General features: G+C 36.0%; 1 protein-coding gene across 2 annotated transcripts; it reads left to right on the forward strand.

The window, feature by feature from the left end:
• The first annotated feature begins 1,342 nt into the window (after nucleotides 1-1,342).
• Nucleotides 1,343-12,017, forward strand: LOC125235283 (zinc finger protein 777-like). Of its 2 annotated transcripts, none has more exons than XM_048141792.1 (11): nucleotides 1,343-1,594; nucleotides 2,237-2,430; nucleotides 2,904-2,956; nucleotides 4,183-4,369; nucleotides 6,449-6,945; nucleotides 7,558-8,018; nucleotides 8,503-8,625; nucleotides 9,463-9,611; nucleotides 10,198-10,292; nucleotides 11,270-11,646; nucleotides 11,789-12,017. In XM_048141792.1, the coding sequence occupies exons 1-10, from the start codon at nucleotides 1,487-1,489 to the stop codon at nucleotides 11,605-11,607; spliced, it is 2,205 nt and encodes a 734-aa protein (XP_047997749.1). In that variant the 5' UTR covers nucleotides 1,343-1,486; the 3' UTR covers nucleotides 11,608-11,646; nucleotides 11,789-12,017. The 2 variants fall into 2 exon arrangements, with proteins under 2 accessions (XP_047997749.1, XP_047997750.1); XM_048141793.1 differs by lacking the exon at nucleotides 4,183-4,369 and adding an exon at nucleotides 4,392-4,578.
• Nucleotides 12,018-16,735: the final 4,718 nt, after the last annotated feature.

Consider the following 16,735-nt stretch of genomic DNA (forward strand, 5'->3'; position numbering starts at 1 on the left):
ACTTGTAAACATTGCAGTATTTGCAGTTTTTCATTATATGCCGCTTCACGTCGACTTCGCTCTTGGTTGTAATTATTTATTAGCTTAAACAGCAAATTGCGGACCTCGCTTGGTATCGTCATTGTTATAATATTTAAGATTTACCCTTAATAACCCGCGAACAATTTGAATAAGTGACATAAATTGACAGCAGACTTTTAGCCTTTTTTTTAAACCATAGACAATTGGTGATACCACAAGGAAATATCTGTCAACAATATTTGGCTAGCCAGACTCTATTTGTAGGATCTAAACAAAGCATAAAATATGGTCTTTTCATAGTTTATATAATAACTACTACCATGTTAAATTCTGTTCTGAAGTTTCTCAAACTGTTTTTAGATTATGTTTTTGTACTAGTGATGTGTCATTTTTATCGACGTCCCGACATTAACTCTATTGACATTCTTGCATTGAAAAGGACATAAAAATGATTAATGATGATCAGGTATCACAGACTGAGTAAATGGTAATGTAACATTTCTAGTGAATTAAACTTATAGTATTTTTTAGTTTTCCAGAAATTCTCAAACATTATTAAAAAGAAACTAAAAATAGGTGAAACTATTGAAATAATAAATTTTGGTACCTACACTGCCGTTTTGTTTTATTTTCTATTTGATAGAGAAAATATTATTGAGGTAAGTATGAGTAGATTCTTGAGTGGTGGACTAGAAATTAATAGAGGGATGCTACACGAATTAAATTACTTAGGTCTTTGCGTAAGGAGAAGAGAAGAATGTATTTATTTGTTTTATACTCGTATCTCCCATCTTCTATTTTTTACAAACTATTTAGGCCGATATTACACTATCATAGAATAGTCATAGACAACATGCCGTCCTTTTTATTCACGTTACAGAAAAAGGGAGGCATACAGACCTATGATCAGATATATAGGTATGATAATGTAATATTAGGACTTGGTAAGAGAAGAGAAGTGACCGTTTATGTAGGTAAGTACATAAACAAACCATTTATTTGCAATCAGTAGGTACGGTTAGCCAAGAAGGCAATAATGTATGAATATATGACTTTCATAGCCAAAAAGCCACATAATAATCCAAATGAAATGTTTATATCAATATTGTATGTTTTCGTTACTTTTATATATATAACGTTTATATTCCCAGTATTTATTTTAAGGTGAGAACGTAAGTAAGTGCATATTTTATCGATAATTGAATCGACAAAGTAACATCCCTAGCTAACACAAAACCAGGGACCACCTACCAAAAGAGAAATGATTGTGACATTTGTGACAGCTTTGATGTCACTGTCACAATCGGTTGAATCGGTTCGCTGTAATGTAAACTACCGTGAAAAGAATTATTGTATTTGTTATAAATGCTATAATTCCTTAGATTTGTTTTAATTGCACCCTATTATTATTAATCATTATGATATAAGTTATTCAGTTTTAGTAATAATTAAGTTGTATAGTAAGATGGATCAATTTTGCCGAGGATGTTTAGTTCGGTATGAAGAGCCCACAGATCTCTTACAATATACTGAGAAAAACCGACGGTTGTTTGTTTACTGCACCGGTTTACAGGTAAGTTATAATCCTCAATGTTTATTCTAAATATTACCTATTTATTTTGCAGGAAATCAAATTCTTTTTCTTTTATTCCACGTCTGTGGCAAACAGGTATACGGTCCGCTTGATTGAAAGCGGTTACGGGGTGGGTTGCGGTTTATTACTACACTAGTCATTTCTGGTCATCTCTCCCACCATACAGCTTAGGTCCTATACTTACTGATGCTGTATAAGCCAGTGTATAAAGCACTTTACTGATTTGAACTAATCACTACAACTGGGGACTCAGGGGTCACCAATTGTTTCTTCAGTGGTCCCGATTGTAAGAATGAAACAACCATATTGGTCTGTTCCAGAGGGCAGTACAACGAAACATGGCCCACATTAGGTATGTCCGGAATTCTGGATGTGGACTGCAGTTGGCCATTTGCCACTATGACATCACTATGAAAAAAAACTTTTATTTCATAAAATACACTGATTTGACACTAACAAGTGACATTCACTACTCAAAGAATGTCTGTACAGGTTCAAACAAAGTTTTGTAGTCTGCTTTACTGTGTATTACAAGGAAAAATTTTTTTCCTAAGTACATAATTATATTTATTGTTCCTTTCGTAAAATAATTTCTATAAAGTCTTATGTTTATTATTGCAGGTGAAACGCACGGACACTTTCACATTCCAACTATGCAGAGGTTGCTATGTCAACATGAAAGTGGCCTGCAACTTCAAGAAGCAGAGCCGCAACTCCGACCGGCTGTTCAAAAGCTACCAGAGTCTTAAAGACAATGGGGAGAGTCTGGATCTGAGCACATTCCTTAAGAATAATGATGACTCTTGGACTTTTAGGTGAGCATTGTGACATGTTTGATTCTGAACAAATATAAATTAGACTTGTATTCCAAAAAGTTCTGTGTTTTAATCTGTTTTTTTTTTTAACTGGTATAAATAATTAAGTAAGTAAAACACTTGGGTGTAATTACACCCAAATTAATTAATTGGGTGGGTTAATTATTTTAAATAAAATAATGATTAAAATGTGTGTGTATGTTTTTTTACATAGACTTTTACTAATGCAATACTGTGCTAGTATAAAGAAATCTCTACATTTACAATCCTGCATTAATTAAAGTTTCTGTTTGATCCAATGATTGACTGGAGTGGAGAATGCCTTAATAAATATACATAAATAAAGACACACAAATCAACCAACTGATGATTACCTCCCCTGGAATTCCGGCATGCACATCTTTTTTTGATTTTTATTGACATTTGTCAGCAACAACCAGTTGTAACAATATTATTTAATTATGTACTTTCAGATTTCCTGGGAACAGTACCCCAGCTTACCAAAGGGCTAGGGATGATGACAATGGTAAGCTTATTTGTGTAGCTTAACTTATAAACTGGGTAAATCCATTCTGCTATAAGGTTGCTTATCTTGCAGATCATATTATATTTTTTTATACAATGTATTTCCGGTAACACTCAAAACCTCAGACATCCCAACTGATTTTTATTTTTTTAAACTCATCTAGAGTATTCATCTTTTAATCTGATGATTACTTTTTTTTTAATTGAATTTTCTGTACAGCTCTACTTGACTTTCAGCTTTACACTCAATAAAATAATTGCTGACTACCATCATAAACCATAAAACTACTTGACTGCAACGACATAAGGTTTACCAATTAGTCACTGTAAAACTTTAAAGCTTTGTCACAGTAAACTTCAAAAATAATTAAGCAAATTTTATATAGACTACCATCATAAACCTTTAAGTACAAAAATCATATTTATTAGATTAAGGCTTACAGAAGCCACAGAGTATCACTTTGTCAGCCTGTCAGTTTATGCACACTGGAAAAGGCATTCATGTTTTAATGTAATATTTAGATTTGCTTAAAATATGATGAAGAGTCCCTTACCATACTTTGCCAATAGTAGGCACCAGGTCTAACCATTTTTTGCTATTCAATGTGGTGGTTTCAGATCAATTTTAACCTTGGTGAATTTCCACAGCTCAGTAGGCCTTTGTCTAGTCTAAAAATTCCTTTGTAAGGTGCAGCAGAGCAAATCTCGTCTGGGCAATGGGCAATTGTCACTGACCCATTTTTTCCATTATTACATTATGATGTTGAGTTCTACATGTATCCACTGAACACGCCTACCATATGCATAACCGATGGACACTCAATTTAACAATGCAAACATTGTAACACATGGAAAAAATGGACTAGTTACGAACTTGTAAATTAGTCAGAGATTTATTTGCCCTGCATGCATACCGATGGACACTCAAGCCTATTTGCTGAATATATTATAGAATAGGCTGGTTTCCTATAATAAATATAATAAAATATTTGATGCCGTGCACGAAATAAAACACCACATAATTAAAAGAAAAAAATGGACAGTAGTTATGTTTAAACATAATTTATATAAGAGAAAGATATAAAGTAGATGAATTGACCGTGACGTCACTCCTCAGTATTTCATAGTATTTCCATATAATCAAATCGTTTTGACAGTTCTTAAAAAGAAGCTGATTTGACTAGTAGAAAACTAGCCAATTTAAAATTTCGTATCACTTTATTCCAGAATCTACAACCACAAGCATCCGTAACTTCATGAACGACATAATGCCGGACGACGACCTGCCGGACACAGAAGCCCGGATTATTAAGGAGGTCATAGATGAGGAAGCTGATGTGTTGGATGACTCGCTGGACTCTCATTGGCTGCAGGACGAAGCATCTATTGATTCTGACTTTAGACTCGATTTTAGGTAAGTTTTAAAACATTTCCAGAATCTACAACCACAAGCATCCGTAACTTCATGAACGACATAATGCCGGAGGACGACCTGCCGGACACAGAAGCGCGGATTATTAAGGAGGTCATAGATGAGGAAGCTGATGTGTTGGATGACTCGCTGGACTCTCATTGGCTGCAGGACGAAGCATCTATTGATTCTGACTTTAGACTCGATTTTAGGTAAGTTTTAAAACATTTCCAGAATCTACAACCACAAGCATCCGTAACTTCATGAACGACATAATGCCGGAGCACGACCTGCCGGACCCAGAAGCGCGGATTATTAAGGAGGTCATAGATGAGGAAGCTGATGTGTTGGATGACTCGCTGGACTCACATTGGCTGCAGGACGAAGCGTCTATTGATTCTGACTTTAGACTCGATTTTAGGTAAGTTTTAAAGCCATCCCTCATCAGCTTATTTGGACCGTTGGGATGGGTTTTTTCAAGGCCCGGAACCGGTTTATTGTTTACCGATTAAAACTGGTTTATTTCGATTTTACTCCGAACTTTGTAAAGAACGCGAACGTTTTATTTTTTTTTTTAGCCTTCTTTCCACATTTTTGTCTTTCTTCTTTTCGATACGCGAACGTTATGATAACTTTATTTTTACCGAAATAAACCGCAGCGACTTTTTTAGGGTTCCGTAGTCAACTAGGAACCCTTATAGTTTCGCCATGTCTGTCTGTCCGTCCGTCCGTCCGTCCGTCCGCGGATAATCTCAGTAACCGTTAGCACTAGAAAGCTGAAATTTGGTAACAATATGTATATCAATCACGCCAACAAAGTGCAAAAATAAAAAATGGAAAAAATGTTTTATTAGGGTACCCCCCTTACATGTAAAGTGGGGGCTGATATTTTTTTCATTCCAACCCCAACGTGTGATATATTGTTGGATAGGTATTTAAAAATGAATAAGGGTTTACTAAGATCGTTTTTTCATAATATTAATATTTTCGGAAATAATCGCTCCTAAAGGAAAAAAAGTGCGTCCCCCCCCTCTAACTTTTGAACCACATGTTTAAAAAATATGAAAAAATTCACAAAAGTAGAACTTTATAAAGACTTTCTAGGAAAATTGTTTTGAACTTGATAGGTTCAGTAGTTTTTGAGAAAAATACGGAAAACTACGGAACCCTACACTGAGCGTGGCCCGACACGCTCTTGGCCGGTTTTTTGTTTGGTTAGAACAGTATTGCCTAATCATGCTGCGGAATAAACCGGTTTATTTTGTTCTAAACCGGTTAATCGAAACCTTTATGAAAGCGTTCCCCTAAAAACCGGTTTAAAAAATAGCGTTTATTCGAGCGAAAACGAAATTTAAAGGTTTTGCCGCAAGTACATGATAACGGTTTGAAAATTTAACCGGTATCTGAGCCCTGAGTTTTATCCCCTCTGTGGTCACTGCTCGATGATCACGCTGCAGCATAGGGATTCCACAGTGTTAAATAGACGGCCTTTAGGGTGTCTATGGATTCTGATTATTAACCTGATTTTAGGTACGGTTTACACTGAGAGAAAATACAACCAGTTTTCATGTTCGTTCAACAAGTTTTTGGTTAAAATAGCGCCTACGTGCTCTTTGGTTCAAACAACAAGCTACTTGTCATTTGAATCGGCAATATATTTGAATCAACAAATCGATTTTATAAAAACAACCTGACACATAATTGTTTTAAACATACGTTTGGCTGATTCAAACGGATAAACCGCAACAAGTCGAACTTGTTAAATTCACAATGAAAATTTCTCTCAGTGTAGAAGATAATTGCTACTTAACCAATTTAAAGCTCGTACACACTGGATGAGTAGTGAGACACTTAAAGCTACCCTAATGTCCCTAATACATTTTACTGTATCTGAATATGCCTAAATTGTCAAACGTTTGGTAGGATATGTTGGACCAGATAAATCAGGGAAAAAGGAATTTCTATTATGCAAATAAAATAAAAATAATTTTTGTCCTAAAACAGCAATATTACTGGACTAAACAACTCAAATGTTGACCAGATTCAAGCTTTTTAATATTCTAAGTGTAATTTTCTTCTCAGTTTCAGTCCATTCTCTACACCACGCCCAGTAAATAATGATCGCTACACACCAAAGAAGCAAACAGAAACAAGTAATGCAAAAACAAAGGGACCAAAGGCGATCAGCACCAATTTTCTAGAAAGTCTTTTAAATAAACCAAAACATCTGGAAAATGAACAAATGCCAAAATCGCTAAACAATTTAGACATGCCACTAATAGATGATAGGTCAAATTCAAATTCATTCCCACCGATCACAGAAGAGTCAAGCCAAGTTAAACCATCAATTATAGAAAACTTAAACCAGGATTCCATGCTCCAAATATCAATAAAACAAGAAAGAAACTTAGACGAAACTATGGACTCTTTGGATGTTGTCAACGAATTTTTGAAGTATGAAAACGATAATTTTGAGGAGGCAGAATCGCAATGCACTATAGATAGAAATTTGGAGGATGCTTTGAAGAATACGAATAACAAAGAATTCTCTTTGGACGAGTTGCTGGTGTCACCTAAAGGTAAATGACAACTCCACATAATAATTTTTGAAAAGTAAATTGTAAGTTTGACAATAGGCGAGACGACTAAAAATACTATTTAGTCCGTCAGTTAGATTATCAAAAAATCTTGGACACAAATTTTTCTTTTTTCTCGTAAACGAAAAATGACGACCGTACAGTGCGTTGAAGTTTCGCGTGACGTCACGCCTAGGTACAATTTTTGCTTAAAAGTGACGTCACAAGCCCCCACTCCGGAACTTTGGTGTTCTGTATCTTTGTATTTTTTCATTAATTAGAAAAAGCGAAAAATATGTGTTCAGTATTTTTGTACGATCTATCTAACGGACTAAACAGAATGCCATATTTTGTATGTAGTCGTCATCCCTATTTATTGACTCTGAACCAAGTACTTAATATAATACTCACACTCTGATCCAATACCGCCACCAGTAAAAACAAAAGTGACTCATAGATTCCTCATGGATTAAAGTAAAAATCGTAATTGTAATAAACCTGTCTTATTGGACTGATTTTTTTAATAAACTCTTGTTGTAATGGAGTCTTTAGAGAATCCAAATTTTTTGTAGTGTTACAGATCACAGACTGAATTTACATTTTGTCATTTTTCAGTAATGCCAGAGATAAAATCGCCAGCGACACCGTTCATAAACAATCTTCTATTCAGCGAAAAACTAGACATAGACGAAAATAGCAACAGTTCACAAAAATACAAAACCGGCCAGTGCATAGAAACTTTCGAAAACGTGAAAGGAGAAGTGGACATCGTGGATGAGTTTTCAGAAAACATTGATATAAAGTTAGAAGACGAGTTAGATATAGAAGAATTAAAGACTGAAATATTAGGGGAATTTGATAAGGAAGCTAGTCCGGAGAAAGAAAACAATTTTAATATAACTAATTTCTATTGTAATATGTGTCAGAAGAAGTTTGCTAGCCTGAGAGGGTTACAGCGGCATTCTAAATTGAAACATTCGACGAAAGTGAGACTGCCAAGGATATTGATATGCGATATTTGTGGGAGCCAATGGAATAACAGAACTAATTTTGTAAGGCATATGCGGAGACATCAGGTAAGAATGAGATGTTTGTTCATAATTATGTATTTTTAACTCTCTGGCGCTGCAGGTTGCGACTGCTTAGTATAGCATTAGGCAGGCAATATGATTCTTTGCCACTGTAGGATATAAAAAAATACTTAATTAAGTAGTCACCAAATAAAACCAACTACCAAATGAATAAGAGTATATGAAACAGTTTTCTGTCAGCGTCGCATAGGGTGCGAAAACTCGGTTGAGTTAAAAATGGGGGTTTGAAGCCATTGGCCCATCCTTAAATAGCTCCATATACCTATCGATTAAAACTAACACGATCTTCATTCATATTATTAAGTTAAAACGGGACTTAATCGCGTAAAACAGACGTTTCGGACATGACATTACGTCCGTGGTAACAGGTAGGTGGTGAGGTAGACTTAATGTCACGTCTGAAACGTCGGGTTAAATATTTAGCCTTAGGACTGGACAAACTAAAATGTGTAAATAATTAAATTTGCAGCCTCCGGCTCTTTCGGATTTCAACTGTGACGTTTGCAAGTTGGAGTTTTGTACGCCGGACGCGCTCAAAAAACACAAAAGAACTCATGCTGGTGAGAAGACTGCAGGCGGGCCGGTCAAAAAGGTAACACTTTGAATATTTACATTACCTACATTTGACAAAGACAGGATTTAAACTAGAACGCAATATGATTTTGATTAGAAATCCCTTTCGTCAATTTTGACTATTTGACAAACTTTAGTTTAAGAACTGGATTTATCCTCTAGTATCGATCGCTAGTATGCTCGGGTATGGTCGGACGATATCAAAAAGACGGCAGGGCCGACCTGGCACAGAACCGCCGCTTACAGAACAGAATGGAAATCCATGAAAGAGGCATATGTTCAGCAGTGGACGCAAATATGCTGAGAAGAAGAAGATCGCGGATCGTGGATCACACGTTCGTAGGTATTGAATTCTAATTAATTTTAAATTGTAGTTCAATACCTACGAACGTGGATCCAAGTTCCGGCATACGAGAGGTTAAAAAAACCTGGTCAGTGGTCACAAAATTTCACAAGAATCTGTTTAGAAGTGCAACCCGGAGAGAACTTACAAAAGCAAATCACCCGAGTCAAACTCTAAACTTACGCTAACACTTCGGCGAACTACGAAACATATGAAGGAGCGCGTTGACTTTTCTGGCTACGGTACCTTACGTCTGGGCTACTGAAATTTTCCAAAATTTTGAATGTAGGAAAAAATCTCAAACTTTCCTCATTTTTGTATGCAGTAAGAAATTTTCCATTTAATAAATTTAAATTTCCTATATTTCATGTGACACTTTCATGAAATTTCAAAAAAAAAAAAAAACAATGTTTTTGGAAAGCTTCCGCAACTGCACATCAGTAGTCTGGGCTCAGTGGTCTTGAGCCTACAGTAGTCGCTACTTTTGTTAAACAAACTGATTTCCAATTTCAGAAGTTCGTGTGCCCCGAATGTGGCGCGACGACGGATAAAGCCAGCAACCACAGGGTACACATGATGCGCCACAACAAGGACTACAAACACAAGTGCCCCGAGTGCTCCAAGGGGTTCTACCGGCTCGCGGAGCTGACTGTACACATGAGGTGACTATAGTTTACTACATAACTACACATATTACTACAAACACAAGGCCAGCCACCACACTGTACACATGAGGTGACTATAGTTTACTATAACTATATAACTACAAATATTACTACAACAAGGCCAGAGGGTACATATTTTCACTAGTGCCCCTTAGTGCTCCAACGGAGCTGACTGTACATATGAGGTGACTATAGATACTCTCGACTACAAAGAGATGTATTCACTTTTTCACCTTATTTTTTTTTATACTACGTCGGTGGCAAACAAGCATACGGCCCGCCTGATGTAAAGCGGTCACCGTAACCTATGGACGCCTGCAACTCAAACAGTGTCACAAGTGCGTTGCCACCCTATTAGAAACTTGTACACTCCCTTTTGCTGTGTTAAGTACACAGCGAGGGTTCGGGTTGCCGACGACTCAAAGGACAATAGACAGAACAAGTTAGTTCCAGTCCTCCCGTCATCAGCACACCGCACCCTTGAGCTCTGGCAGCCTTACTCACCGGCAGGAACACAACACTATTACATCTCTTTGTAGTCGACTGTACACATGATTTTAATCATATTCTCATGTATTTTTAGATATCACACTGGAGAGAAGCCATTCAAGTGCCAACATTGCCCCAAGAGCTTCGTACGCCGCGACATGCTCACTAAACATACCAAACACCATTTAGGTAAATATTAATACTTAAATAGGTGATACAGTAAACGGCCATAAAGAATCCACATCGGTCTTTAGAAAGAGACAATTAACGTCACAAGCAAGAAAGAGACAACGCTCTACGAAGACGAAAACCGATGTGCATTCTTTATGGCCGTTGACTGTACAGTCAACCAATTTGAATCCTAGGCCACTGTTAGAACCTTTGCGCAGCAAACGTCAATGTGACTTCTTAGGGCAAATAGAACATGGTTTAAATGATACAGGGTTCTAGAGTGGCCTAGGATTCAAATTGGTTGACCGTACGTCTTATAACCAAATAGCTTTTTCCCGCAACTTCGCTCGCGTTAGAAAGAGACAAAAAGTATCTCCACTTAAAAAATCACGCCAATCCGTTGCTCCGTTTTGCCGTGAAATACGGACAAACAAACAGACACACACACTTTCCCATTTATAATTTTAGTATGGATTTCATTTGGACTTGAAGTTCATTTTCGTCATCTTTTCTAGTCTACTTGTATCTTGCTCGGTGAAATGCAAATTGGTTGATAAGATCAGTTCGCATCTCGCGAGCGACTGTACGATTTTCTCGCATTCGTGCGTGAGATTAGATGGGTAAGCACGGTCGTGTGCTCCCTTGTCGCACAATGGGAAAAGAACGCACAGACGCGATAGGCTATAGGTATTACACTAGCAAGCTACATTCTTACAGGAAAGAATATTTTTTTCATTATTGGAGACTCAAATAACAAAAACGGGTTACGTATGTAGGTACCAGTCGATAACTTTTACAATATTTTCCACAGAAGTGACGTTTTTAGTAAAACCGTTTGACCATTCTTTCCGTAGAACGGCGATTGTTGAGTTTCTTAGGTACTAACTATGAGAACATTGGTTATACAAAACGTAGGCTATAGGTGTTCAATTTATCTAGAACCTTAAATCGATTACTGTAAATCTAACCGAGGATATACACTTATTTTTTTTCAGATCTGAGACCCTTTAAATGCGTTCACTGCAATAGCCGCTTCATAAATAACTACAACTTGAAGAACCACCTAAAGCAATCAAAACGTTGTACAAAAGAAAGAGAAGTGGTCTTCGAAAACCAGAGAATGATTGATGATAATAGACCCAAGGAGACTGTAGTTATTAGTTACAGTAAAAAAGTTGAAAAGAAAAAAGTTACAGAAGAAATAGATGAAAATAGAGAAGTTACAGAAGAGCTACTTGAGAATAACGTAGTTGCAGAAGAGATAGTTGAAAAGAAAGAAGTTACAGAGAAACGAGAAAAGAAAAAAAAATGTAGCGTCACCATATTCCTCTAACGCACAGTAATGTTATTTTGTAGCGCTACGCTCGTAGCAGCAGGCCTAGCACATGATGGCCGCGGGAGTATGTCGCCGCGAGATAGACTACCTGTCCTTATGTCATTAATACAATTAGACAAAGACGTGTCATCTATCTCGCGGCGACATACTCCCGCGGCCATCATGTGCTAGGCCTACTGATTCGAATATTTTCTCGCTTTGTAGAGGAAATTACTACAGAGAAACCGTCGAGCGGGTTCACGGCATTCAATCAATTCAATGTGTTCGTCAACCTAATATCAACCTTGGTGTATTTCAACAAGGTTCACAACGGTGCACCGAAAAGGATTCTTTTTGTATTTATATGGATATGTAAACGATGAGTCCATGATCAAGTTGTGATAAATATATATAGATTTTTTACCTCATTTCGTTGTTTCAATTCTAATTGCGTTACAGATACGATTATTTACTTACCTGCTTTAAAACTCCATTTAAATATGTATAACAAAAGTGACTGCACTGTAACTTCCGTTGCTATACACATCTGAGGACTGGAGACCTGGTGACCTGATATGCAGGTTCAACCTAGTTAGGGCACCAGTCTCCGCCGCACAAGTTTTGCACTTATTGTATCTGGAGGTATGTATTAATTATAAATAAGAAAACTATTGTACACAATGTATACAATATGGTGGAGTCGGAAATAGTTATTTGTTATACAAGGGGGCAAAGTTGTATTTTAACGCAGAGTGTGGAATTGAAAAACGAGCAAGTGAAAGGATTCTATAGTTGAACCACGAGCGAAGCGAGTGGTTCGAGAATAGAATCCTGAACTTGCGAGTTTTTTAACACACGAGAAGTAAAATACATTTGCACCAGAGTGTAACACAAAACTTTTCCCCTCACTATAGCGAGGAAACTACAACGCAAAAAATGCGTTTATCACTGCTTCCAGTAGTTGCACAGGTGGTAAATCATCTTCATTACTAGATTCACCTACTTTTATAAATTTTAAAGCACTTAATTTGACTTTATTCAAGGTCAAATTACTTTACCCACTAGTGGATAAAATGAGTTTTTACCCGCTGGTATTAAAGGACAAAACACGTGTTTCCGAGCTAGTGAGGGGAAAATACTTTTTAGGGTTCCGTAGTCAACTAGGAACCCTTATAGTTTCGCCATGTCTGTCTGTCCGTCCGTCCGTCCGTCCGTCCGCGGATAATCTCAGTAACCGTTAGCACTAGAAAGCTGAAATTTGGTACCAATATGTATATTAATCACGCCAACAAAGTGCAAAAATAAAAAGTGGAAAAAAAATGTTTCGTTAGGGCACCCCCCCCTACATGTAAAGTGGGGGCTGATATTTTTTTTCATTCCAACCCCAACGTGTGATATATGGTTGGATAGGTATTAAGAAATGAATAAGGGTTTACTAATATCGTTTTTTGATAATATTAACAGTTTCGGAAATAATCGCTCCTAAAGGAAAAAAAAGTGCGCCTTCCCCCCTCTAACTTTTGAACCATATGTTTAAAAAATATGAAAAAAATCACAAAAGTAGAACTTTATAAATACTTTCTAGGAAAATTGTTTTCAACTCGATAGGTTCAGTAGTTTTTGAGAAAAATACGGAAAACTACGGAACCCTACACTGAGCAGTGAGCGTGGCCCGACACGCTCTTGGCCGGTTTTTCATTTTCATTTCACAGACAGACGCTAAACTTTTAATGCCATAAGATGTTTTCAATGCAGCCTGTACTTTTTGCTTTTCTATAAACAGGGAGAATATAAATGAAAGATGGTTTCTCATCAACACTTAATTATATTTCAGGGTCTCGAGATAAATAAAAAAATACAAAATGTATTTATGATTGGGTCACCAATATAAAACATGGGTGTGATTTTAAATGCATCTTCTATACATAATTCTAATCAAATGAAGGGAATCTTGTACATAAACAACACTTATTTAGTTTCACAACACAGTCAATAGAGGGCGTACGCATTAGACAATATTTTTACATTTTGATCTGTATTCTGTTCTTAGCTTATTAGCCATATTTATTATAACATAAATATTTAAGGCGCGAATGTATGTATACAATATTATACTATTTACTGTTAAGGAAAAAAAGCAAGCATAGATATCGTCACTACTTTTAAAAAATCTCGTATCTCACGCTGTTCCTCAAAGTTAAAACGCAGTAAGTCTATATGCATTCCATACATACTTACTACAATTTTCTTTTCATTGACAGACGAAGATACAAGTTTTTTTAAAAGTAGTTACGATATTTATCTATTACATGTAATTTTCTATAAATGTTCGTTATCTTGGCCAGGACCAACGAAATAGCGTATCGCAAGAAATAATCTTGTGTTTTTAGGGTTCCGTAGTCAACTAGGAACCCTTATAGTTTCGCCATGTCTGTCTGTCCGTCCGTCCGTCCGCGGATAATCTCAGTAACCGTTAGCACTAGAAAGCTGAAATTTGGTACCAATATGTACATCAATCACGCCAACAAAGTGCAAAAATAAAAAATGGAAAAAAATGTTTTATTAGGGTACCCCCCCGTACATGTAAAGTGGGGAGCTGATATTTTTTTTCATTCCAACCCCAACATGTGATATATTGTTGGATAGGTATTTAAAAATGAATGAGGGTTTACTAAGATCGTTTTTTGATAATATTAATATTTTCGGAAATAATCGCTCCTAAAGGAAAAAAAAGTGCGTCCCCCCCCTTTAACTTTTGAACCATATGTTTAAAAAATATGAAAAAAATCACAAAAGTAGAACTTTATAAAGACTTTCTAGGAAAATTATTTTGTACTTGATATGTTCAGTAGTTTTTGAGAAAAATACGGAAAACTACGGAACCCTACACTGGGCGTGGCCCGACACGCTCTTGGGCGGTTTTTTTTTATATCTAAACTAACCGATTTCGCAATAACTATTGGACTACGTGGACGCCTCTATAAACTGATTGTAAACAAACATACACATACCAACTATCACTATATTATATTATAACACACCTTTATAACGGGAAAACTTAAAATCTTAAACAATTGGACCCGATACACTAAACTTTATTCGTTTGATGACTTTGGTGTCACTTACAACAGCTATACTTTTATAAATATTTTATTGTATAATAAACATAGCCATTTGATCAGTATAATAGTTATTTGTTATACAAGAGTGCAAAGTTGTATTTTAACTCCGAGTGTGGAATTGAAAAACGAGCATGCGAAAGGATTCTTTAGTTGAACCACGAGCGAAGCGAGTGGTTCGAGAATAGAATCCTGAGCTTGCGAGTTTTTCAACACACGAGAAGTAAAATACATTTGCACTCGTGTGTAACACAAAATTTTTCCCCTCACTATAGCGAGGAAAGTGCAACGCAAAAAACGCCTTTATCACTGCTTCCAGTAGTTCCACAGGTGGTAAAACATCTTCATCACTAGATTAACCCACTTTTATCAATTTTAAAGCAGAAAATTTGCCTCTATTATCACTAGTGGATAAAATGCGTTTTTACCCGCTGGTATTAAAGGACAAAACACGTGTTTCCGAGCTAGTGAGGGGAAAAGTAATTTATGCTGAAGTAAGAACAAAAAGGGAATGTGCAAATGGGTTCCAAAATGTTGACTACATACATTTCTTTACATATGGTGTTTTATCCCGCACTAATTCGCAGTAGTACATTTCTTATCAGGTCGAAACTTCAAAGGAATTATAAATGTATGGACTGAGAAATGTCGTACTATACACGTGCGAAAAGGAAATTCGTCGATTAAAATGTCGTGGTTTCGAATTTCCTCTTTTCCACACTCGTATCGTAATTAATATTAGTCTTATTAACACACTGTGATGATTTTACTATGGCAAAAAGGTATCATAATCAAATTAATACAGAATTTAGCTATCATAAGTTATTTCATGAGAGTATTATACTTCATATAATAAGCAATAACATAAAAGTGTTGATTTGATAAATTAATTGAAAACAAAATAACATAACACTTACTGCAATTTCGCATGGTAAAACAATAAAACGAAAACACAATTTTACACAAACAATACATAAAGAATTAATAACTAATAAATCAATTGCTCGAACAATAATATTTTGGCATTATTGTACAGCTAGCGGCAACCCACACTCAGGCGACGCACGTCGTAAGACGCGGAACGGACGTCAGCGCCGCGCCGCCCGAGTGTAATTTAAAAAGTCGTTTTTTTTTTGCGTCGCCTGTGTGGATTGTCCCCTATACCTAGTTTTCACTGTGTTTAATAATAATACTTAAGACATGATTAAAATAAGATTAATATTAACTAGCTACACTGCTGGCAGACAAAACCTACTTCATTTTCAGGCCGATAATGAAAAATTATCAATTAGATGTTTGTCTTACATAATTTGTATTGGTCATATGTGGTCACTAAATCATATATGTACTGAAAACATATCTAAGTTCAATGTTACTGATAATTTTTAAATTCCTATCGCATAACTATTACTTACGTGAGTCAGTACTACAATATAGTACCTACGCGATTAGACAATCTGGACTATACATACAATTATTTAGAATATCAGGCAGTCAGTGCTTGTAACTAATATTTACAGAAACTTCATATTTGGTTCTCAATTACATAAACTACATCTGTAGCTTAGCTATTTGAAATAACATAACCAAGCAAAACCACGTGACTTGATCCTTATACTTAATGATTTAATATAATTATGTACCTAAATATAAATAATGTAGGACATTCTTACAAAAAATTACTTTTTAACACAGTAAACTTAAGTATAAAATATACTTAACAAATATCTGTGCTCATTCTCATCAAGCAAATATCTGTGTAATTACTTAACCGGAATATGACTATCAGTTTGGGGGGTAGGATCACTGAGTCCTGATTAGCCCAGGCTGGTATTCGGAAATAATTTTATATCGAATGAGAATTTTTATTATTGTCTGCATTATTAGTCACTGCAAGCTCTACTTCGAGTAACACGTCGTGGTTTTGTTGGATCCCATTATTCTAAATACCTAATACAGAAAATAACTTGCAACATACACACTGTTGCCGAAACGTTCAAATATACATTTGTCACTTAATTTCTTGA

Source organism: Leguminivora glycinivorella, chromosome 17 (genome assembly GCF_023078275.1).
Source record: "Leguminivora glycinivorella isolate SPB_JAAS2020 chromosome 17, LegGlyc_1.1, whole genome shotgun sequence".
In the NCBI taxonomy this organism is placed as follows: Eukaryota; Metazoa; Arthropoda; class Insecta; order Lepidoptera; family Tortricidae; genus Leguminivora; species Leguminivora glycinivorella.

What these genes read in the sequence shown, in the direction of transcription:
- LOC125235283 (XM_048141792.1), top strand. Translation starts at nt 1,487, where the DNA reads ATGGATCAATTTTGCCGAGGATGTTTAGTTCGGTATGAAGAGCCCACA. An exon ending in GGCATATGCGGAGACATCAG is followed by an intron (nt 8,019 to 8,502) that starts GTAAGAATGAGA and finishes TTAAATTTGCAG; the next exon opens with CCTCCGGCTCTTTCGGATTT. An exon ending in ACATACCAAACACCATTTAG is followed by an intron (nt 10,293 to 11,269) that starts GTAAATATTAAT and finishes ATTTTTTTTCAG; the next exon opens with ATCTGAGACCCTTTAAATGC.